This window comes from Arvicola amphibius, chromosome 8 (genome assembly GCF_903992535.2).
Source record: "Arvicola amphibius chromosome 8, mArvAmp1.2, whole genome shotgun sequence".
NCBI classification, from domain to species: domain Eukaryota; kingdom Metazoa; phylum Chordata; class Mammalia; order Rodentia; family Cricetidae; genus Arvicola; species Arvicola amphibius.
This window is the reverse complement of record NC_052054.1, coordinates 17,201,279-17,225,382: the sequence shown is the minus strand read 5'-3', so window position 1 is coordinate 17,225,382 and position 24,104 is coordinate 17,201,279. Positions and strand designations below refer to the sequence as shown.

Genomic DNA, 24,104 nt, shown 5'->3' with positions numbered 1-24,104 from the left:
AAAACCAAACTGTTTACTTTTCTGTTATTATTTTCTACAAAATATAATCCAGGAGGAAAAATCTCACTAAATTTTTACTAGTTTATTACCACAAAAGCAGATAAACTCCAAGAATGTGTTCTGTAAGTTATATATCATATCTTAAATAGCATAAGTTATATAATAACTTTCTGACCAAAATTATTATCTTACCATCTCTAGAAGAATAGCTTGAGTTTTAGCCTCTTTTTCTGCCTTTATTTCTTCTACTTCTTCAGCTGATCTTCCTTTGAAGTCATCAATTTCTTCATCTGCTCCTATTCGACCACTCTGCAAAACAGAAGTTAAAAATCTGAGAATCATAAAAGATCCCATGTTTTATTCTTAGCCTATCAAATGTAACAGAATAGAAACTTACAAGTCTCTGGGCACTCACTGAAATTAATTCTATGGTATTTGCCAGACTTGGCTTCTGATAGATTGCAAAATCAAAAGAAATGTTTATACCAATACTATTAGCCAACTAAGTATTCAATTGAAAGGATACATAATTTTAGAATTAAAACACCAAACCCAACCATAAATTCAGCTTTGAGAAAGCATCATGAACACCTTAAATTTATACTTTAAAATGCCTTAGAAACATTCCCTGCAGTCCACAAAAACGCCTGGGCCTAGTCTGGCTCCAGAATATCCCCATTTCAAAAGTATTTTACAAGATGTTCTTTCAGTTACCGTGAGGCTATTCTCCTAGAGCTGGGAGATAAGAAAACCTTCCCAAAGCACTGCTTATATAAGGTTTGAGAACTGAGATTTCTGGTGGAATAGAAACTAAAGAGAGAAACTAAGGAAATAATGAAACAACTATAAAAATTAGCATCTCTATGGGCAAGAAAAGAATTCCAAACTTGTTCTAGTATAATAAACAAGATAAGCAATAGAAAGAAACACTTTAATATACTTATACGAGAAGGTGGTACTAGCTGAGTGTGGTGGAGCACCCCTTTAATCCCATAACATAGGAGGCAAAGGCAGGCAGATCTCTGTGAATTCATGGACAGCCTGGTTTACACAGCAAAATTCCAGGCTAGCCAAGGCTAACTAGTGAGACTCTGTCTCAAAAGAAAGACAACAAACAAACAACACCAAATGCTACTTACATCTAATTGTTCCCTTGTAGGTTCTGGTGATCGATCAGGAATTAATAAATCAGGAGGGTCATCAAATGGATCATCTAAAATCACTGTATGATTTATCCTTACAAAACAAATCCAAGTCAAATGTTACATTTATTTCAGAATCCACACTTATTTTCAGACTTTAACATACAAGTATTTCTAATGTCCAAAGACTCCACAGTGCATGGTGTTACTGACCTACAGATACTTTTATAATGAGCAGCACCACATTTCCTTCAGCATTATTGCTCTGCATTACTTTATGACGTAAATTAAGCTGGGCATGAAAGCTGGTACCTGTAACCCCCAGCACTCAGGGGGTCAAGAGAAGAGAATCACAAATCTGGGGCTAACCTGAGCTAGCGACAAAGTTCCAAGTAAGCTGCGTTACAGAGTGAGACCCTGCCTCATGAAAAACTAAAACGAAAAAGAGGAAAAGGAAAAAAGTAAATTTCTAAACCTTGTTACTTGTGCTCTAATTTTTTTAATAACCTGACTCTAAAAAAAAATAAACTTAAACAAGAGTAATTCTTACCAAAATAATTAGTACAAGAGAAAAAAATATAAAAGCTCCTTTTCTTGAGATTCTAGTGTTCCCATTTTAATTCACACTATAGAATTATTCTGTAACTAGTCTTGATACTTAATTTCAATTGTCAACTTGGCAGGATCTGGAAACTCCAGGAAAGGGAGTCTGGATTAAAGTGGTCTGTGAGAATGCCTGTGAGGGATTTTCTTTGTCTTCCCCTCCCTCCACCCCGAGACAGGGTTTCTCTGTGCAGCCTTGGCTGTCCTGGAACTCACTCTGTAGACCAGGCTGACCTCGAAATCAGAGATTCCCTGCCTCTGCCTCCCAAGTACTGGGCTTAAAGGCATGCGCCACTACCAGCTGGCTTGAGTTCAGCGGATGATCCACCTGAATATGGAAGGCACCATCTCATCTCCCTGGACTGACAGAAAAGGAGAGAGGAGCTGAGCACAGGCACTCCGTGCTCTGCTTCACCACTGTGAATGTGATGGAGCTCCTGCCACTTGAATTACCCTTACTTTATCCCTACTACAGTCTTGAGCTGTGAAATGAAATAAACCCTTTTCTCCTTAAGTTACTTTTAATTTTATTTTATTTTACTTTGTTTTTTTTTTGAGACAGGGTTTTTGTGTAACCCTGGCTGTCCTGGAGCTCTCCTCGAACTCAGAGATCTGCCTGCCTCTGCCTCCCGAGTGCTGGGATTAAAGGAATAAATCACCACCACCTGGCCTTAAATTACTTTAATAAAGAAGACATTGAGATTTTAGTTCTATGTATAGAAGTCTCATTCATGCCATCACACGTTCAACACCACAGTGTTAAAACATTCTAGTATATTAAGATAGGAAAGGTAAACACACCTGATATCTTGATATGGTACAAAATCCTTGTCGACAAAGGTCTCATTGATTTTCTTAACTATGTCCATGCCTTCTGTCACTTCACCAAACACTGTATGAACACCATCAAGGTAATCTAGATTTTCTCCTGTAGTAATAAGAAACTAGACCGAAAGGTACATAATAAACATTTTTAAAAAATATGTAACTCTGAAATCACTTCTAACTCTAAAGAAAACAACACCAAGACTCTACATTTACTCTATCAATTATTTCTAGAACCAAATAAAAAACACAGACTATGTGTGTATCAACAGGTGCACAGATGTTCTGTTGATCAACAAGACATGGGCACATGTGTACACCGTGCTCACGGAAGCCAGAAAAGGGCATCAGATGCCTTGGAACTGGAGTTTCATTGTGAGCCATCATATGGCTGCTAGGAATAGAACTGGGTCCTCTGGAAGAGCAGTTAGTGCTCTTAACCACTAAACCATCTCTCTGCCCCCAACCCCCCTTTAATGTAGAGAAGAAATAGTATTTCTCCCTTAAAAATGTCCTTTAGTTCAAAAAAAAGTACTTTAGTACATTCTTTCATTACTGAGTAACTTGAAAAGAGAACTTCATAGGCTCCTTCCAGTTCTTCATGCCTAAACAAAGCTCATCTCCCATCCATGTTCTAACCTGAGATCCATGTTGATCACTGCCATTGTTTACCATGGACACAGTGCCCTTCTTCTTGTGCTTAATCCTTGGCACTTTTTCTGCCTCAAAAAAGTTTGCTTGATCACCATACAGTTGTCTGAAAGTATACAATAAAGTTATAAAGCTTAAATACTCTCAAAATGAAATACAGATACTATAACAGTGTTATTGTGTCTTTAATAGATATCCCACTATGATTCAAATACTCCTTTCTTCTTACAGGCATTCTCAGAACCTAGGAAACTACCCTAGAATTTGAATGATATTTTAACATGAAGATTGAACTACAGCAATTATACTTTGTTCTTATTTAAAAATAAAAAGCTGGTGGCACACTTTTATCCCAACACTTAGGAAGCAGAAGAAGGCAGATCACTGTGAGTTCCAGGTCAGCCTAATCTACAAAGCGGATTCTAGGACAGCCAAAGTTATATAGAGAAACCCTGCCTAGTCAACCCAAAAAGTAAAATAAAATAAAATGTTGAACATGATGGCATACACTTTTAATCCCAGTACCTGGGAAGCAAAAGCAGGCAGATATTCGTGAGTTCAATGCCAGTTGGTGTTGCAGAATATTTGTTTACACTGTGTGAAGATACGTCACTGTGACTGGTTTAATAAAGAGCTAAATAGCCAATAGCTGGGCGGGGAGAATAGGTGGGACTTCCAGACAGAGAGGGGAATTTGGGAGGAGATACCAGGATGCACTGAAGAAGTTGGACATACAGTACAGAGGAGAGGTAACCGAGCCACATGGCAAAATGTAGATTAATAAAAACAGGCTAATTTAAGTTATAAGAGCTAGCTGGGTCAAGCAGTGGTAGTGTACACCTTTTATCCCAGCGCTTGGGAGGCAGAGGCAGGCAGATCTCTGTGAAATGGAGGTCAACCTGGTCTACAAGAGCTAGTTCCAGGACAGGCTCCAATGCTACAGAAAAACCCTGTCTTGAAAACAAACAAACAAACAAAACAAAACAAAACAAAAAGAGCTAGTGGGAAAAAGCCTAAACTACAGCCAAGCTTTCATAATTAATAAGTCTAAGTCTCCATGTCATTATATATGAATTGGTGGGCCAAAGGAAAGTCTGAGATTCAGGCTAGCCTGGGCTACATAGTGAGACTTCTAAATACATAATAAAAAAATAAAGAGGGCTGCTGAGATGACTCAATGGATGAAGGTGCTTGCCACCAAGCCAGTCAGCTGGAGTTAGGGCCCCAGAATTCAGAAGGCAGAAAGAACTGATCCCTTCAATTTGTCCTCTGATCTCCATGAAAACACACACACATACACAAATAAAAGTTAATTTCTTTTTAAAGAATAAAAGTAGGACTGTGAGCTGACTCAGCAGGTAAGGTGCTCACCACCAAGCATAATGACCTAAATTTGATCCCCCAAACTGACATGGTGGATGGAGAAACCAGACTCCTAAAAGCTGTACTGATCTTTACACATGGCATGCATGTCCATACAGACATGAACACAATAAAAGAATGAACTGATGAATACATAAGTAAATACACATATCAACCTGCACTTGGGAGGCTGAGGCAAGAGGGTTGTAACAAGTTTGAAACCAGCCTGGGAAACACAGTGAATTCCAAAACAGCCTGGACTAACATGAGACTGTCTCATAAAACCAAATAAATAATATGAACTGAGACAGAAGTGATGATGCACATCTATAACCCAAAACTTAGGAAGTTGAGACATAAGAATCTTGAATCTGAGCCAAGCCTAGACTACATGATGAGTTCCAGGCTAGCCTGGGCTACAAATAAGACCCTATCTCAAAAGCAATCAAAGAACAGAGAAGTAAAAAGAGGAAAGAGTTATAGTTCAACCAGGAGAATACATGTTTAGAATGCACAAGCATGTTAAGCCAGGTGTAATGGTGCATGCCTCTCATCCCAGAACTTGAGAAATAGAGGCAGAAGGACTAGTTCAAGCCCATTCTCAGCTTGTTAGAGATTGAGTTCAAGGTCAACCTGGGCTACATATATAAGATCCTGTCTCTACATACATACATACCATACATACATACATACTGTCCTCATTGGGTATTTTTGTTGTTGTTGTTAGTGGTGGTGGTTTTATTTTATTTTTTTTTTTTAAATCAAGTTGACACAAACTAAAGTTAATTATTTGGAAAGGAGAACCTAAATTGAGAAAAATGAGATTACCTGTAGGTAAGTACATAGAACATTTTCTTGATTAATGATTGATGTAGGAGGGTCCAGTCCAGAGGAAATCAGTGAGTAGTTCCAGGTTGTATAAGAAAGTACACTGAGCTGTGAATACGTTTTATTGGTTAATAAAGAAGCTGTTTCAGCCAAAGGCTTAGCAGAGTGAAGCCAAGTGGGAAACCAGAACAGAGATAGAGAGAGAGAGAGAGAGAGAAGGCAGAGTCACAGAGATGCCATGTAGCTGCTGAAGGAGTCAGACGCCAGAACCTTGCCTGGTAAGCCACAGCCTCATAGCAAAACACAGATTAATAGAAATGGGTTCATTTAAGATATGAGCTAGCTAGAAATATGCCTAAGTGATTGACCAAATAGTGTTGTAATTAATATGGTTTCTGTGTGATTATTTGGGTCTGGATGGCCAGGAAATGAAAGAGCAGTCTCCACTTACAAGAAGTGCTTTTGCTTCAGTTTCTGCCTTAAATTCCAGTCCTGACTTCCTTTACTAATGGAGTATTACCAGAAATAAATAAACCCTTTCCTCCTCAAGTTTGATTCTTGATCATGGTGTTTTATCACAGCAATAGAAACCCTAATTAAAATATTTACATAAGAACTTACCCAAATATAGACTCTCCTCCACGGCCAGTCCCTGTAGGATCTCCTGTTTGTATGATAAAATCCCTCTATAATATACAGAATTATTCATTAATTCACAGTTTGCTAGATGTTTCCAATAACAAAGAGCATGACTTATATTTACCAACTTACCTGTACATTGTGAATAAGGCAATAATTGTAATATTTTATTTTGCACAACTTCAGAAAATTCAAGCATGCTGAAAGAAAGTAAAAACTAAATTTATTACCAGAAAGCAAAAATTCAGTTTTAAGCAAATTTGTAAAAGCATAATTAGTACAATTTAATCTTTACATTTACATGTTTATTAAAAGAAAAACAAGGGTTCTGGTAAGACGGCTCTGTAGGTGAAGGTTCTGCCAAACCTGAAAACCCAAGTTCTATTCCTAGAACCTACAAGTCAGAAAGAGAGAAGCAACTCCCCAAAGTTGTCTTCTGACCCTTGCAAGCATGCTGTGGTACACATTCATTCACATCATAAATAAATAAATGTTAAAAGAAAAAAATAAGTTCAAAGCCTTAAAAAGAGGTACTACAGTTTTCTACAAGTCAACTTCTTCTTTGAGGATATAGCCACTGGTATGCTTGCCATGCAGTGAATAGTTCCACATCCATGCACACATGGGTAGTACTAGCTAGATATGAAGTTGGGAAGGAGACATGGAAGGAGTTGGAGAGGAAATGGGGATTTATGTATACACAGATGAAAGTCTCAAAAATAAAGAAAAATCAAAAGGTAATATAAACACCATTTTATTTTCTTACAAACTTTTGGACATCAAAGCTAATGTAGGAAATAAGCAATTGTTTATTTATAGACTGGTTTTTAAGGGGAAGGTACAGATAATGCTATGATGAAAGGAAATCTAGCAGGATGTATGAAAATGAATGTAGATTATGTAAATTAAAGAAAAACCAAACACCTTCAGGACTTTTGTTTGTTTTACAATTAATAAAAAGTATTTCACAGACGAGGGGTATAGCTCACATAGAATAATTACCAAGCATTCCTGATGCTTTGAATTCAATCCCCAATAGCATATAAAAAAGAGGGGCTTTGCAAAAATCTTAATTTACTGTGAACAATCTTTCTCATATAAATTCACCTGCATATTCAATAAACATCTACTGTGTACCTTTGGGGTGGTTTGAAATGTCTTCTATAGGCTCAGGTATTTGAATACTTAGTCCTCAGATGGTGGTACTGTTTGAGGAAGCTACTGAATTTTTAGGATGGAAGCCTTGCCAAAGGAAATTCATTCCTGGAGGGAAACTTTGAGTGTTCATACTCACCCACTTCTAGTTTACTCTCTCTGCTTGGTGTGCTTGTTAAAGATGTGAACTCTCAGCCGCCTAGCCCAGCCGAATGCTGCCATGCCTGCCCTACCATTATGAAACACCCCTCTGGAACAGTGATCCAAAGCAAACTCTTCCATAAACCACTTATGGTCGTGGTGTTTCATCATAGTAACAGAAGAGTAACTAATACAGCCTTCTAGATGGCTTGGCACTGCCATCACCAACATCATTAGATTATATGGTTCACGTCCTTGAAGAACTCACAGCCTAGTCACAGAGAGACATTCTAACACAGTCTTAAGGCACTAAGAAACCAGACAGAAAATAACATACATGAGGCTCCTTGCCCTCAATAAATTCATATTTATGAAACTAGTGTCATAACCAGGTATGATGGCATATGCCTGAGCAGAATCAGGAGAAAAATGAACTTAAGATTAACCTGGGACATACAGTAAGACAGTCTCAAAAGCTGACAGGAAAAACAAAACAATGAAGGTCCTTACAATTAAACATGAGATAAAGACAACACTAGTATTTCTAATAATACTATGTTATTTAAGTAGTAAGTTGTTTACTATTTAAACTACAGGGTTTCTCTGTGTAGCTCTGGCTATCCTATAAACTCCCTTGGAGACCAGGCTGTCCTTCAACTCAGAGATCCACCTTCCTTTGCTCTAAGTGCTGAGGTAAAAGGCGCATACCACATCTGGTTCTGTAAAATTTTTTAAAGGTAGTTTTATAACAAGGATTCAGAATAAGGAATGTTTATAGCTGGGGAAATTAGAAGACTACATGGAGTCCTAAGGTAAAAATTAAAAGAATTTGATTGTATCATATATATCAACACATGGTATATCATAGATACAACAATTTTACATATCAATTAAAAATATATCTAAAAAGAAAACTTGGAGACTGGTGAGGTGGCTCAGTGGATAAGGGAGTTTACTGTCAAGTCTGATGACCTGCAATTGATCCCTGAAACCCACATGCTAGAAGGAGAATGGACTCCCAAGTTGTCCTCTGACCTCTACGGGAATGCCTTGGAGAATCTGCAAGAGCACACACGTACACATGCACACTCTCACACACACAGAAACAATAAGTAAAATGGATTTTTTTTTTAAAGATAAAAGAGAGCTGGGCAGTGGTAGTGCATGTCTTTAATCCCAAAACTCAGGAGGCTGGGCCATATCTCCGAGTTTAAGGCAAGCCTGGTCTACGGAACAAGATCCAGGACAGCCACAGCTACACAGGGAAACCCTGTTTTGAAACGCCCAATCTCCCTCCCCCCTCCAAAAAAAAATCACAAAAAGAAAAGAAAGAGATTTGGACTGGCAGAGAGTAAAAAAAAAAATGAGAAAGATGAGGGTGGGGGCTGGAGAGATGGCTCAGTGGTTAAGAGCATTGGCTGCTCTTCCAGAGACCCTGAGTTCAATTCCCAGCAACCACGTGATAGCTCACAACCATTTGTAATGAGATCTAGCGCCCTCTTCTGGCCATGCAGGCATACATGGAGACAGAATACTGTTTAATAAATAAATCTAAAAAAAAAAAAAAAAAAGGATGAGGGTGGGGACACAGCTCAGTGTCAGTGCTTAGCATGCAGGAGGGCCTGGGCTAGATTCTCAGACATGTGCTACTGTGTCGGGCTCCAGTTATACATGTGCTCATGATTCTCAGACATGTGCTACTGTGTCGGGCTCCAGTTATACATGTGCTCATGATTCTCAGACATGTGCTACTGTGTTGGGCTCCAGTTATACTTTTAGTTATTTTCTCTTATAGACACATACTGAAGTAATTTCAAATTAAAAAATCCAGTGGAGGTAAGGGGTACTGTAAATGAAACAAAATTAGCTATGTGTTGACTAGTAACAAAGTTGGTCATGGGTACTTAAAATTTTTCATTTACTGATTATCTTTACTTCTGTTTGCTTAAATTTTTTTTCCTTTCTTTTCTTTTTTTTTAAGTTTTTGCTCCAAACATAGTTTCTTTGTGTAGTCGTAGTTGTCCGGGAAATTGCTCACTGGAATTAAAGGCGTGCACCCACCATGTCTGGCTGGCTTAAAATTTTTTTCAGCAATTAAAAGTTTTTTTAAAAAAGGAATCTGGATATGTGGATATGCTTACTATTGATTGATAAGTTAAGTATATACATAATGAGATGTCCAGTCACTCTCCTTCAAGTATGCCCACACAAGCAGATATACTCTTGGTGTGCCAAGCCTTCTCTGCAGAACCCCTGCTTGTTCAGGACATGTGCCGACTATCTCCACTTCAGGAGTGCACGAAGGAGTCCACTCGTTTTGGAGAGTGCTGCTCTACGTGCAGAGTGTCAAAGGAGCTCAAGGAAAAGGAAACGCAAAATCAAGAGCTAAAAATACAATTCCAAGGGCTAGTGATGTGGCTCAGCAAGTAAAAGCACTTGTCACAAAAGCCTGAAGACCTGAGTTCCCAGAAGGAGAGAACCAACTCCTGAAAGTTCTCCTGACTGCCACACATGTGCGTGCACAGACATACACACAAAATAATAATAATAATAATAATGGAAATTAAATTGTTTAAAAAAAAAACACAATTCTATCCAGGTAGTGGTGATGCATGCAAAACGCCTTTAACCCAGCACTCAGAAGGCAGAGGCAGATGGATCTCTGTGAGTTCGAGGCCAGCCTGGTCTACAGAGTGAGTTCCAGACAGCTAGGACTGTTACACAGAGAAACCCTGTGGGGGTTGGGGGGGGGGGGCAGGGACGACGCCGGGACTTCAATTGCATAGAGCTCCAGTGACAGAAGGCAACTGAGCACTTTAAGCTCTCTTGAATTGTGTTTCTATTCCTTGACAGACCAGCAAGCAAAAACAACACGTTGTTATGCACTACTCGCTGCATCAAGTGCAGATGCCATGCCATGTTCTTGAGATAATGGAGATGCTCAGGCACAGTTCCTACTCTCCTCGCAGCACACAACTGAGAGGACACAATCAGGCACACAGTTCCAGGACAGGGAAGTATATGTTCTAATAGAATGACTGTCATTGTGATTTATGAATCCACTGCAGGCAGAACACAAGTAACAGATTAACGTTGATCTTCCTTGCAGGGAAGAGCCCGCGGTTTCTGAGAGATCTGGGAAGTTCCCGGATGGATAGGAGTGGAGAGGAACGTGGGCAGTGGCAACAGTGAGAAACAGGAATACTGCAGGAGCAAGTGAAGTGTTTGAAGGTGGAGGGGGGAAACATCTGAGCGTGGGGAAAGGTGTCTGTGCAGTACCGCAGCTCCTCTCCTTCTCGGGGAGCTCTGCATTCTGCAGGGGAAGGGCACTGATTGCAGCTAATCTCTCCTGGCTTCCCGATCTCCCAGGGGCTACAGTCCCCACACAGCTGCCTATTCTCTTTCCCAGGCCAGTGTGCCACACTATAATCCTGCTTCCAAAACCTTCAAATGCTGCGACCTTGCGTCAGCAAGGCACATAAGACTACTGGCTTACCGGACTTACCAGGATCTAACCTGACTGGAAGTCAGCGGCAGCTGCTTCATTCCACATAGCAATCGTTCTAGCCATGCCAAGTGTCTTGCTATTTCCGGGAAAAACTCCAAATTGCTAAGAAAACCTTAAATGCTACTCATCTCCGAAAGAGTTAAGTTTTTTGGCTTGGCTTCTTCCCAACCCCAATAGAGGAGACTCACCTCTCTATTTTCCATAGCAACGCACACATCCTTCACCTAGGACTCTTTTTTTTTTTTTGTGGTTTTTCGAGACAGGGTTTCCCTGTAATTTCTAGAGCCTGTCCTGGAACTAGCTCTTGTAGACCATGCTGGCCTCGAACTCAGAGATCCGCCTGCCTCTGCCTCCCGAGTGCTGGGATTAAAGGCGTGCGCCACCACCACCTGGCTCTCCTAGGACTCTTAAGTTAAAAATGGAGTCCGCTTCGTTCCCCCTCAGTGGAAAAGCAGACTCTAAAAGGTGAGACGCCTAAACTCTAGCTGACCCCTGGCGTCGGCCACCCTCCCGAAAGCCAGATGCATCCTACCTGCTTTCACTATGACAAATGATGGCACATCGAGTTGTATTTAACTCTTTTTCCTCTCACGAGTAAAGAAAGCACAGCGGGTGGACGAAAGCTAGGGGCATCGCCTACTCAGGCCAGCTCACCCACCCACACAAGCCAAAGTCCTTCTAGAAGGACCACAGCGGAAGCGAGTTGTAGACACACGCGCACACACGCACGCACACGCACGCTTTCGCCGCTCCGCCAGGGCGCGGAGGACGCGGGTCTCACCGCGCGGCCGCTCCTCGGTGTACAAGTCGATAACCACGTCGCCCAGAGTGGTCTCCAGGAGAACCGCCATGGCGCCGGCTTCTCCTCAGGAACAAACCCCCGGCAATGACAGGCGTAGCCCGCGCGCGGCTGCGCCTTACGTCACGACCTGTGCGACGCCTGTGGCGTCATCCGCTGGCGCCGTCGCCCCTCTGGGAAGCGCAACTTCCGGCAGGCTGCTGAAACCGTCGTTTGGATCTGCCTCTGACATCCGTGCAGGCTGCGGAGCCTTTTGGGAGATTCTGCTTCACCCTTGGTGACCCGTATAAAGGCCTGTACCCCACGAGCGCTATCTTATAGGATTATTGTATCCATCCGAGAGCAGGGAGGGCTCCATACCCGCGACATGGTCTTCCCTCGCCCTTGTAAGAGGAGGACCCGGGGATGCAATAGTCTCTAAGCTCTCCTAAAACGCCAGGCCGCAGGCGATCTGTTGCCGCATGAAAAAGTGACTAAGCCTTTTCCGTCTCCCTCTCCAAGAAATATTCTGTCTCTCCCCACTTATCCCCTCCCCCCTCTGCTCTTCTCCCTTCTCCCCTTCCCTTCCGTAACCCACTAAATAAAAAATCCAACCTCACTCTGAAAAAAAAATGTGACTAACAAGCTTTTTTTTTTTTTAACCTATTTTGTAGCTGAGGACTGTACATGGTTTAGCAGCACAGGGAGTTATTTTGTGCGACAAACACAATGATTTTAAACTTTTTAATATTTACTTGTTGGGAGGGTGTCTGCATAGATGTGCAGATAGGTGGCGTGCGAATCAATAACTTGCTTTTCGCTGACGATACAGCACTACTTGCTGAAAGTCCAGAAGAGCTGCATGCAGGCCATGGTAAATAGAGTGGTGGAAGTCAGTGAAAACCTTGAGAACACTGAGATACAACACTTGGGAAAGGGGCACAAGGATTTTAACATTGTAATAAAGAATCCGAACCTCAAGCAAACAGTCAGTTTTGTCTGCCTGGGAGGAAACCTCGACTCAAAGGAGGGAACTATTTCAGATGTCAAGAGGTGGATAGAGATAGTGAGGGCTGCTTTCCCGGCACTAGGAAAAGTTTGGTCAGCAAGAGACATAACGAAATTAGAAGCATACGAGACTTGTCTTGAGCTGTGTTCTTTACAACTCCGGAACCTGGACAATGAGACGCTCCTCTGAACAGCGCAGCGGCTGAATGTGTTTGAGACGGCAAGGCTCAGGAGGATTCTAGGTGTCACATGAAGAGACAGGCTGTGCAACAATGACGTTAAGAAACATCCCCATCTACAGAGGGAAGTAAACTACAGGGTACAGCAACGGTGCTTGAGATACTTTGGCCATGTTATCAGAATGATGGCCGATACCCAAAGACAGCACTGCTTGAAGGAGTACACGGGATAAGGTGAAGAGGAAGGCCCAAAATATGCTGGATAGACAGCACAAAGGAAGACTGTGGAACCTTGGGTATGACAATAACAAGCATCTAGGACTGCCCACGATAGGAACAACTGGAGACCCGCCACAAACAGGCTGCCCATGCGTGCGTCAGCATTGCTGGGGCATAAATGATGATGAATGAGGGTGCCTGTATGAGGACATGAGTGTGGTGGTCAGAAGACCACTGTCTTCCGCCATGTGCTTCCTAGAAGGGGCTCTCAGGTCGTCAGGACCATCTGCCTAATCCTTAAATTTCTCCTTATTAACATTCTAACTTAGGAGACTTATCAACACTAATCTTTTGGGATGCTGATAACATACTTCCATAGTTTATTAACTCTTTTCTAGTCAAACATTTTTTACTAGACATTTTTACTTTTATGTCGTTTTAATGTGTTCTTGTGAAAATCAGAGACCTGATATGACAGATCGTAGGCATATCTGGGAAGGTGAGGAGAAAAGGCTTTTTAAAGGTAAGCTTTAAAAACTGTTTTTTGAAACAATTCTAGGGCTAGAAGTGTTCACTGAACATGTGCATTTCCTTATATTACAAGGAAATTAGGAAATAGAAGTTGGTAAAGAAAAATAAATTTATAGCCTGGTCGGTCCCATTTGGAAGGGTCTAATCCAAAACCCTGCACATGTGGCCACCTTATAATTTAGATAGTCATGGGAGAAAGGCTAGAACACATGTAGATTTAACTGCAGGAGGCTAATCAGTCACTGGATTTATTTGTGTTCCACTTATTAATGAAGCCACAGTGAAGCTATGAGTTAGAGGCATAGGGGAACTCTATCACAAAGACAATATAATTATATATATTTAGCCGGGCGGTGGTGGCGCACGCCTTTAATCCCAGCACTCGGGAGGCAGAGGCAGGCGGATCTCTGTGAGTTCGAGGCCAGCCTGGTCTACAAGAGCTAGGTCCAGGACAGGCTCTAAAAAAGCTGCAGAGAAACCCTGTCTCGAAAAACAAAAAAATATATATATATATATATTTAATATTATAATAATTCAGTATAATTATAGCAGAAAACTTCCCAAATCTAACAAAGGAAAGAAACATACCCAAGCTCAAGAGGCTTATGGAACACCAGGATCAAAAAAGAAATTACCATAGTATTATGGTTAAAACACTGACTATACAAGACAAAGAAGGTGCATCAAGAGCTCACAAGAAAAAAAAAACACCAGGACACATATAAAAGCAAACTCAATAGAATAATAGCTTAGTTTTCAACAGAAACATTAAAAGTCCAAAAGGTGTGGAATGTATTTCAAGTTCTGAAAGACCATGCCTGCCAATCCAGACTACTATACCCAGGGCAACTATCTTATGGAGAACTATATGATGGAGAAACAAAAATATTGCATGATAAAAGGTTAATGGAATTATGACCACTAAGCCAGCTCTTCCGAGAATATTGGAAGAGAAATTCTTCAGACTATGTAAAATGATACACATTAAAGAGAATACAGGAGAGCAAGTGAAAGATGCTACAACAGCAGATAAACAAATGAGGATTAGGGAAACACTTTATAAAGTCAACTAAGTGACAGAGATACAAGCCTTTTCTGAGGTCTCAGTTGCCCAATCAAAAAGACTAGCAGATGTGTATTTTTAAAAAAGAAAAAGAGAAAGAATCCCCTATTTTCTGCCTTCAAGCACCACACCTCCATCAAGAATAGAACTTATCTTAGAATGGAAGGATAGGGGTTAAGAATTCAAAGCAAAATGGATTTAGGAAACAAATAGACATTGCTATTCTTCTATCTGACAAAGTAAACTTCAAACCAAAACTAATCAGAGGGAAGTTACTTTGTAATGATTATGGGAATAATTGTTCTAGACATTACAGTTTTAAAAAAATGCACTGAACACAGGTGAACCCAAATTCATAAAGTGAACACTTCCGGATATAAAGTCATAGATTTAACCCTACACTCTCACCAATATGGGGTTATCTTTAGGAAAACTGAGAAATACTGTTGTTAAATGACATCATAGATCAAACGGGCACAACACAGTAGAACATCCATCCACATACTACAGGACACACTGATGGAGGCGGGTCTTCTATCAATCTGTTGATTTCACTGGTTAATTAATAAAGAAAACTGCTTGGCCTAATAGGTTAGAAAATAGGTGGGTGGAGTAGACAGAACAGGAAGAAGGAAGTAAGGTAGATGGCTCAGACAATTGCCCTGCCTCTGCAACCAGATGCGATGAAGCTCCAGCCCAAGATGGACGTACGCTAGAAACTTCCCGGTAAGACACCGCTCTAGGTGTTACATATATTATTAGATATGGGTTAGTCAAGATGTGAATAAGAGGCTGAAAATAATGGGCCAGGCAGTGTTTAAAAGAATACAGTTTGTGTGTTGTTATTTCAGGGTATAAGCTAACCATGTGGGATCCGGGCAGGACGAAAAGCAGGCCCGCAGCTCCCCACTACAGAATGGCGCCCAACGTGGATGGCTGAATCCACAGAAAGCCTGAGAAAGCTTGGGAAAGAATAGAATAAAGCATGTTTTCTTGATAGCAGCAATTTCTCGGGTCTGCTCTGATTGCTAGAGGTTAGCAAGCGCTCTCATCTAAGAGAGGCTTCCTGACTCAGCTTTAGCTGCAAAACATTGCAGCTCTTTTAAGAGGTCCTGCCATGAAACTTAAATGCTGTTGATAAAAGCTGACTGCATGCTTGTTTGTTTTCAGCTGTAGCAGGAAAAAAGTTGTGCTGTTTTAAAATGCCAGCTTTCTGGGCCGTCCTGCCAGGGCAAACTCTGACTCTTTCAAGTCGTGACTATGGAGCTTTTGATTATTGTTTGACATTGTTGCAGCTTGCTTGCTAGCAGGGACCTTGAACCGCCACAGAGTTGTGGTGATAAACATGGCTACAGCCAGTACCTCTGCCAGAGGCTGAAAAGCTAAGGAATGGGCTGGATCTAGCCGCCAAAGTCACGGCTTTAGTCCTACTGATATTGTTTGGTAAAGTAAAGACTCATGTAGTCAGAAAGAGAGATAAACAGTAAAAGAAAAATTCAAAGTCGAAGAAAATGTCAAAGTGGTTTACACTGTGTTAAAAATATATGCAGACTAAAGGTTAAAGTTCTTAAAAGTAAAAAAGAAAAAGGAAGTAGTTTGTTGTGGTGGTACACACCTTTAATCCCAACACTTAGGAGACGAGGTAGATTGACCTCTGTGACTTCAAGGGGCAGAGGTGGATTGACCTCTGTGACTTCAAGGTGTGGTAGCACACGCCTTTAATCCGAATGCCTGGGAGGCAGAGACAGACAGATCTCTGAGTTCACGGTGTGGTAGCATACACCTTTAATCCCAGCACTTGGGAAGCAGAGACAGTGGATCTCTGTGAGTTCAAGGACAGCCTGGTCTAAAGAGTTATTCCAGGACAAAGATATAAAGAGAACCTGTCTCAAAAATATAAAAGTAAAAATAAACGAAATAGAGGTTAAAATAAAGCTGCACAAAGATGGAAAATATACAGAAAATCTTTATACTGTATGCTATTATGCTCTCTTTGAATTGTTTGAATGCTGAGGAAGAAGCAACAGCTGCTAAAAGATATTTGTCTATAAATGCTGCTGAACTAATCCAAGAAAGATATTTTGAAAATACTTTGACTTCAGAATTTGGATCTAAGGATATGATACTTTGGAAAAGAGATTTTTCTTTTATTTTTACAGAAAATGAGACCCATTGGATTGCTATCATCCCAATATGGTATGATAGACCACGACCTCCTGAAAGGTTGCTGTGAACACTTTCAGAAAATTACTTCACCCAACTGATGACCGAGATGAACCTGGAACACAGGTTACACCATGAAAGATCTGATTAACAGCGTCCCCATTCAGCAGGAAGCAGTTTGGAGAGAGATAACTGCGCCCATATTCCCAAATATTGTTTATAAATGTTCTTTTACATTTAAAGGGGTATATAATATGGAGATGAGTAATTTGCATTGATATGGATTTTGCTTTAGTGATTTAAATTTAAGGTCAATTTTGTTATATGTATATGTATTTCTGATACTGATTAATGTATTGTGATTGTGTAGTTCATTTAAAAATGTAATGTATATAGGTTGTTAATGGATAGTTATAAATAATAGTAAAACTTGTAGTTATGTTAGTTAGATTTTCTAGCTATATAGAGATATATTTAAGTTACATAGGCATTCTTCATATCTTTCAAAGACTACAGAATATCGCATTTTAGATGTTTTAATAACTTAGGGCTTTTCATGACAATGAGACATGTCTGCTCCTGGCAGCACCAATCTACTTCAAGAAGATGATGGGCATCAAAAAGGATCCTTATGGAGTTTGACAGCCATTTGGGCAAGAAACTGCTCTTGCCTGGACTATTGCATAAACTGGACACAGAGAACCCTTAGAGAGAAGACTGCTGAACTTGTCTAAATGTGAGATGATCTTTCAGGGTTCCTGATTCAAGAAAGAGTCTGCGAGACATTCTGAAGGACACAGCAGATAGTGACTGAATTGCCTTCAAAATTTCCTGCTGCATAGAAATGTCTGCTGGATACTTATGGGCCTGTAGGCCGAAGACGGATGCCCCAACGGTACAAAAGAACTTTGGGTGACTGTCCAGGTAGCAAGATGTCTCTGTGATTTCTAGAGTTTGGAAGTTGATTATTTCTTGTTTACTTAGGTAGTATTATATCTTTCTGGAGTCTTTGATGGAGTTGAAGAATGGATAGGTAGTTATAGTTTTTCATTGTTATGATAAAAGATAAAATAGATATAAATATTGTAACTGTAATTCTTGCTTTATAACTGTTTTGTTATATGTAGTTTTACTATGTTAAAGTGAAAGCCTTTCTTTTTTGTTTAAACAGAAAAAGGGGAAATGATGGAGGCGGGTCTTCTATCAATCTGTTGATTTCACTGGTTAATTAATAAAGAAAACTGCTTGGCCTAATAGGTTAGAAAATAGGTGGGTGGAGTAGACAGAACAGGAAGAAGGAAGTAAGGTAGATGGCTCAGACAATTGCCCTGCCTCTGCAACCAGATGCGATGAAGCTCCAGCCCAAGATGGACGTACGCTAGAAACTTCCCGGTAAGACACCGCTCTAGGTGTTACATATATTATTAGATATGGGTTAGTCAAGATGTGAATAAGAGGCTGAAAATAATGGGCCAGGCAGTGTTTAAAAGAATACAGTTTGTGTGTTGTTATTTCAGGGTATAAGCTAACCATGTGGGATCCGGGCAGGACGAAAAGCAGGCCCGCAGCTCCCCACTACAACACACTTCTCAGCAGCCTGTAGACCAGTCTCTAAAATAGATAGGTCATACATTAGGACACAAAGCAAATCTGAACAAATGCAGAAAAACTTTCACAAAGTATAAATTAAAAATTTCAAATATGAATGAGTTGTTGAAAAAAATTTAAAAATTCCTAGTATTGGGCTGGAGAGATGGCTCAGCGGTTAAGAGCACTGATTGTTCTTCCAGGGGACTTGAGGTCAATCCCCAGCAACCACATGGTGGCTCACAACCATCTGTAATGAGATCTGGTGCCCTCTTCTGTCCTGCGGGCATACATGGAGGCAGAATGTTGTATGCATAATAAATAAATAATAATCTTTTAAAAAAATTCCTTGTGTTGAATGAAAATGAGGATAGTACATACCAAAACCTAGGGGATACAACAAAAAACAGCCTTAGGGACATCTGTATCGGCTCCCCAAGGACCAGGGACACTGGGGAAGAAGGGATGTGAGAGCTGGAAGAAGGGATGAGGGAGCAGTGTGGAATGCTGTCTTCAGGCATGACATGGCTGTAGCATTGCTGAACTCACTGCAGCTCTGATTACTTCCTCATGTTTGGGACCATAAACACTCTGTCATAAAAGGGAAGGGTTCACAGGGCTCCTCCTCTCCCTGAGAATTTATATATAGTTAATGATTGATGGGAGAGACATTTCCTTCAATGATGTAACCACTGGTAATGTGTTCATGCCCTTGTAAACAAACCCATGTTCCAGTAAACAACCCAAATAAAACTCATTGGAAAGAAACAAAGACATTTCTTTTTGAAGTCTTATTATCTTGCGTATGTCTGTGGGTCAGTATGTGCCATGGCACACTTGAGTAGATCAGAGGACAGTTTTGCAAAGACAGTTTGTTGCTTCCATCTCTCCCTGGATTCTGGGTATCCAACTCAAGTCACCAGACTTGCACAGCAAGTACTTTTGCCAGCTGAGCTATTTTGGTGGCCCTACAGTGTTATTACTATTAGTCAATTATGAATATGGCACATTATCACTATAGCTAATAAAATTCATTTCTAGTCAGGCATGGTTGTACATGACTTAATCTTAGCACTTGAGAGGCAGAGGCAAGCTAGCACGATCTACATAGAGAATTCCAGGCCAGCTAGAGCTACATAGTGAGACCCTCAATAAACAAAAAATCTTCATTTCTAAACACTTGGACAATAGGGTTACAGTAAAAGCAGTTTTTAAAGTTCTTAGAAAAATGAAGTAATATTTGTGGATAACTTTGAAAATTGTCTTAGATTGGGTTACTGTTACTCTGATGGAACACCATGACCAAAGCAAGATGGAGAGGAAAGTTTACTTGGCTTATGCTTCTGAATCTATGTATGTTACTGTAGGTATTTAGAATAGAAACTCAAGCAGGATTGGAACCTGAAGGCAGGAGCTGAAGCAGAGGTCAGGAAGGGGTGCTGCTTACTGCCTTGCTCAGGCTTTTTTTTTTTTTTTTTTTTTTGGTTTTTCGAGACAGGGTTTCCCTGTAGTTTCTAGAGCCTGTCCTGGAACTAGCTCTTGTAGACCAGGCTGGCCTCAAACTCAGAGATCCGTCTGCCTCTGCCTCCCGAGTGCTGGGATTAAAGGCATGTGCCACCACCGCCTGGCTTCAGGCTGCTTTCTTAGAGACCCCAGGACCATCCCAGGGATAGCACCACCCACAATGAGCTGAACTCTCCCCCATCGATCACTAAGAAAACTCCCTACAGATTTGTCTGCAACCCCATCTTGTGGAATCATTTTCTGGAGGTTCTCTCTTCTTTTGACTTTAGCTTGTGTCAGTTGACATAATGTTATCACCTCCCCCCAGAAAATTTAGCTTTCTTTCTTATTCTTCCTCTTGTTCTCTCCTGGGAGTCTTTGGGAAGTTCAAAAATATGTAGTTGGCTAACTCTGGAAAACACCAAGTAAAGTATATTGTGCCAACAACCCCATGACTCACTCTGTCCCAGAAATTTCAATCAGACACTGAGCAAGCCCCAGATTTCCCTTAAGTGGCAAGCTTGCTTTGCATCACAGAAAATGATAAATATGATAAATTCAAATTTTGATTGTGAAAATGATGAAAACAACACTTATTATTATATCAATTAAAAATGTATTCTGTGTCTTACATACTTCACTTTCTAAGCTATTAGATGTTTCAAATATTTTCTGCTTCAAAGATCAAAGTGCATCATATGTGCCCAAGATCAGACTAGCTGGATATATTAGGTAAATCGAACCCTTGGATGGGTTTTGTACTCAAATAAATCCAGCTGACATGAGCTGACTCAGAAGAAGATCAAAATACATACTGCATTAATACTGATGGGTTTATTAGTAGTCAGGTAAGCAACTGCCAAGTTAATTCTTGATTTTGCATATTAATGTGAAGGTCAGGTGAACCAAACTGAGTTTTCTACTCGATAGAAAGTAAGTAGAACCTTTCAACAAGGTATATTTAAAATTGGGGATTTGGGGGCTGGAGAGATGGCTCAGAGGTTAAGAGCATTACTTGCTCTTCCAAAGGTCCTGAGTTCAATTCTCAGCAACCACATGGTGGCTCACAACCATCTGTAGTGGGGTCTGGTGCCCTCTTCTGGCCTGCAGGCATACACACAGACAGAAATATTGTATACATAATAAATAAATAAAATATTTTTAAGAAAATGGGGGGGGCGGGGGGGCGAAAAAAAAGAAAATGGGGGATTTGTTTGATTTCTGGAGGGATTGTTGACTCATAGTTGTGGTAGTTTTATTTTTGCAAACAATGTGATTTATATATGCATATAATATATGGGACCTAAAGAAAACCATGGTATGGAAATAGTAAAGTTCATTATCAAATAACACCTTTAATTACTTGGTCATTATTTGTCCAAAGAATAGATGCCAACTAAGTATCTACTTGAGGTGGCTCCATGCTTTAAAGTTTGGCCACTACTTCCTGGAGCTCATCTACCAGTGGAGACAGAGAAAGAAAGAATGGACTGTCTGATAATAGGAAGAGCTCTACTGCAAAGCAGCAGCCTTATCTTCCCACTACCTGGTCACGCGCATGTAGTACTTTGGGATCTTTTGCATATGGTCTTTTTTTTCCCTGAACTCTGAATTCATTTTTTAAATGGTTTGCATGTGTATGTCTGTGTCTGTGTCTGTGTCTGTGTCTGTGTCTGCATGTGCAAAGTCAGAAGGCCTTGGATCCCTTGGAGCTAGTTACAGGTGATGTAAGCCAACCATGATGGACCCTGGGAACTGAGTTCTGATCCTCTGGAAGAGCTACACTCTGCTGCTGAGCCATCTCTCCAGTTCTCTAGACTCGTTTTTAATTCCAGAAGTTTAACATAGACTGAAATGACCAGTGGTTCTAGATAGACCACAGAAGTAGGCGGGGCTTCATTGTAGAGTCCATCTCTAAGTGAGTACAATGTACTGTATCTCATAGTGAAGTAACTTAAGTGAGCACTTGACCAGTTTTGTTATGGGGACTCTCATTCTGGTCTCCTGTTAGCCCCAGTTATCTCTGTCAAAAAAAATTCAGAGACACACTACATAGTAAGATGTAGATGTCCTATTACAATGTAAAGTGCACTCTAGAGGTTGACAGTCAGGAACGAACCATTGCAAAGGAAACACTCAAGGGGTGAGACAATGACCAGAGAGACAGCTTTCCTGAGGGATGGTTTTCCTGTCCAGGTGATTGACAGGTCCATTGCGGTTAACTTATTTTTTTTCTTTTTTGAGACAAGGTTTCCTGTAGTCCAGCATTATAGCCAAGAATGACCTTAAACTGATCCTCCTGCCTTCACCTTCCAACTCTGGGTTACAGTCATGGTCTACCACACCCAGTGATTTTTTATGCACATTTTATTTTATTCACACATTTTGTGTGTGTGCACACTAGAACCATAGTGGATACATGGACATCAGAGGATAACTTGCAAAGAGTTGGTTCTCTCCTTTCATCATGTGGCTCCCAAGGGTTGAAGTCAGGTTTTCAGACTTGGCAATGAGAGCCTTTATCAGCTGCACCATCTCCATGACCCCAGTCAGTGCTGGGAATGAACCCAGGGTTTTCATGAGTCTCTGTAGATTAACTTTCTCTTTCTTTTTCTTTCTTTCTCTTTCTTTCTTTCTGTCTGCCTGTCTGTCCGTCCGTCTGTCCGTCCGTCCGTCCTTCCTTCCTTCCTTCCTTCTTTTTTTTTTTTTTTTGATTTTTCAAGACAGGGTTTCTTTGTGTAGCCCTGGCTGGCCTTGAATTTATAAAGATCCACCTTCCTCAGCCTCCCCAGTGCCGGGATTAAACAGGGGCACCACCACTGCCAGCTTCATTTCCTGGTTTTACAGGCTACGGATTCTGCAGAGTGGGTCCCTCCTCAGTGACTGTCAAGTCTGACTAGCTACTGAGCAGTTTGCTGTGGTTTAAAAATAAGGCAGATGGGAGAGGTGGTAAGAGAAAAATGGTTTCAAAACTAGAAAGATGTCCTCTTTCACAGCAAGGGTTTTATTTCAAAGACTAAATAACTTTCTTATTCTACCCAACAGGCCACATCTACAAAAACTTCTCAACCAGTATGCAGTCCTGTATTGTGAAAATTCCTTCCCTGGGGGAGCTGTGACCATCTACCCCCTATTTCTAAGGTCCATGGCAAACCAGAATAGAATCCCACTGAAGTTCACCCTGGGCAATCATTGAGTTTATTGGGTTTACACAAGTGAGAGGTTACTGGTAAGAGTGTGGGTGACCCTAAAGCAGCAGTGGGGAAATCACATACCATGGCTAATGGCTTCTTGATAGCCTCAAAGCTAGAGCCTATTTCTACTCTTCCCAGCCCAAATATTCCAGCCCCTCCCTGAGGCTCAGAGCAATTAGGATTGTTTTTCCACCAAGTCTAATGACCCCTGTTAGATTCCTATAACCCACGAGGGAGAAGCCGAGACCTAGTCCCAGATGTTGCTTCTTAACCTCCATCTGAATCCACTCCAAGTAGATGTAAAATTTTTAAATATGAGTTTGGAGAGATGGCTCAGCAGTTAAGACCACTTGTTGCTCTTAAAGAGGACTCAGGCCAGGCTGCGGTGGCGCATGACTTTAATCCCAACCCTCGGGAGGCAGAGGCAGGCAGATCTCTGTGAGTTCAAGACCAGCCTGGTCTACAAGAGCTAGTTCCAGGACAGGCTCCAAAGCTACAGAGAAACCCTGTCTCGAAAAATCAAAAACAAACAAAAAGAGGACTCAGGTTTGATTTTCAGCACCTACATGGTGGCTCACAACTCATTTGCGTAAAATTTTTAAAAAATTAACACGTTAAAGAAAAGGCTACACCTTCATTTTGTAGGTAGAAAAATAACAGAGCAAGGTGTAGACATATGTGCACTGGGCTTCAACCAGGAGCGCTTTCTCTCATTACCAAAGGTACAGTACTAGTGATGTTGGGTCCAGGGGGGGTCATGCAAAGATAAGAACACCACCAAGTCTAATAAACCAGAAGCAAACTTTATTCCAGAAACCAGATCCTAGAAAAACCAGAAGCAAACTTAAAAATAAAAAACCATTGTATTTGTCCACTGTCTCCTGGTACGTCCAGGTGTAAACTGGAGTCTTATGCCTCTCCTCTGGTGGGGCCAGTTTTCCATAACAGAGACAGCGTCTAACCCAAAGGTCACATATCTCTGTCTCCTAAAGGTTAACTCAGTTCACATCTGTCGTTTATCAAGG

General features: G+C 40.9%; 1 protein-coding gene across 3 annotated transcripts in view; it reads right to left on the bottom strand.

Annotated features, from left to right (window-relative positions):
- Positions 1-11,764, bottom strand: part of Ppil4 (peptidylprolyl isomerase like 4) — a 34,046-nt gene extending 22,282 nt beyond the window's left edge. The window contains exons 1-7 of one of the 3 annotated variants that reach the window (XM_038339953.1): positions 11,636-11,764; positions 6,183-6,250; positions 6,033-6,097; positions 3,210-3,327; positions 2,547-2,689; positions 1,140-1,236; positions 193-309 (exon numbers count right to left, since the gene is read on the bottom strand). In XM_038339953.1, coding sequence (XP_038195881.1) covers positions 193-309; positions 1,140-1,236; positions 2,547-2,689; positions 3,210-3,327; positions 6,033-6,097; positions 6,183-6,250; positions 11,636-11,705 — 678 coding nt within the window. In that variant the 5' untranslated portion in view covers positions 11,706-11,764. Of the gene's footprint in view, positions 1-192; positions 310-1,139; positions 1,237-2,546; positions 2,690-3,209; positions 3,328-6,032; positions 6,098-6,182; positions 6,251-11,386; positions 11,565-11,635 lie in introns of those variants that run through there. The other 2 variants (XM_038339955.1, XM_038339954.1) reach the window with 2 other exon arrangements.
- Between the last annotated feature and the right edge of the window lie 12,340 nt (positions 11,765-24,104).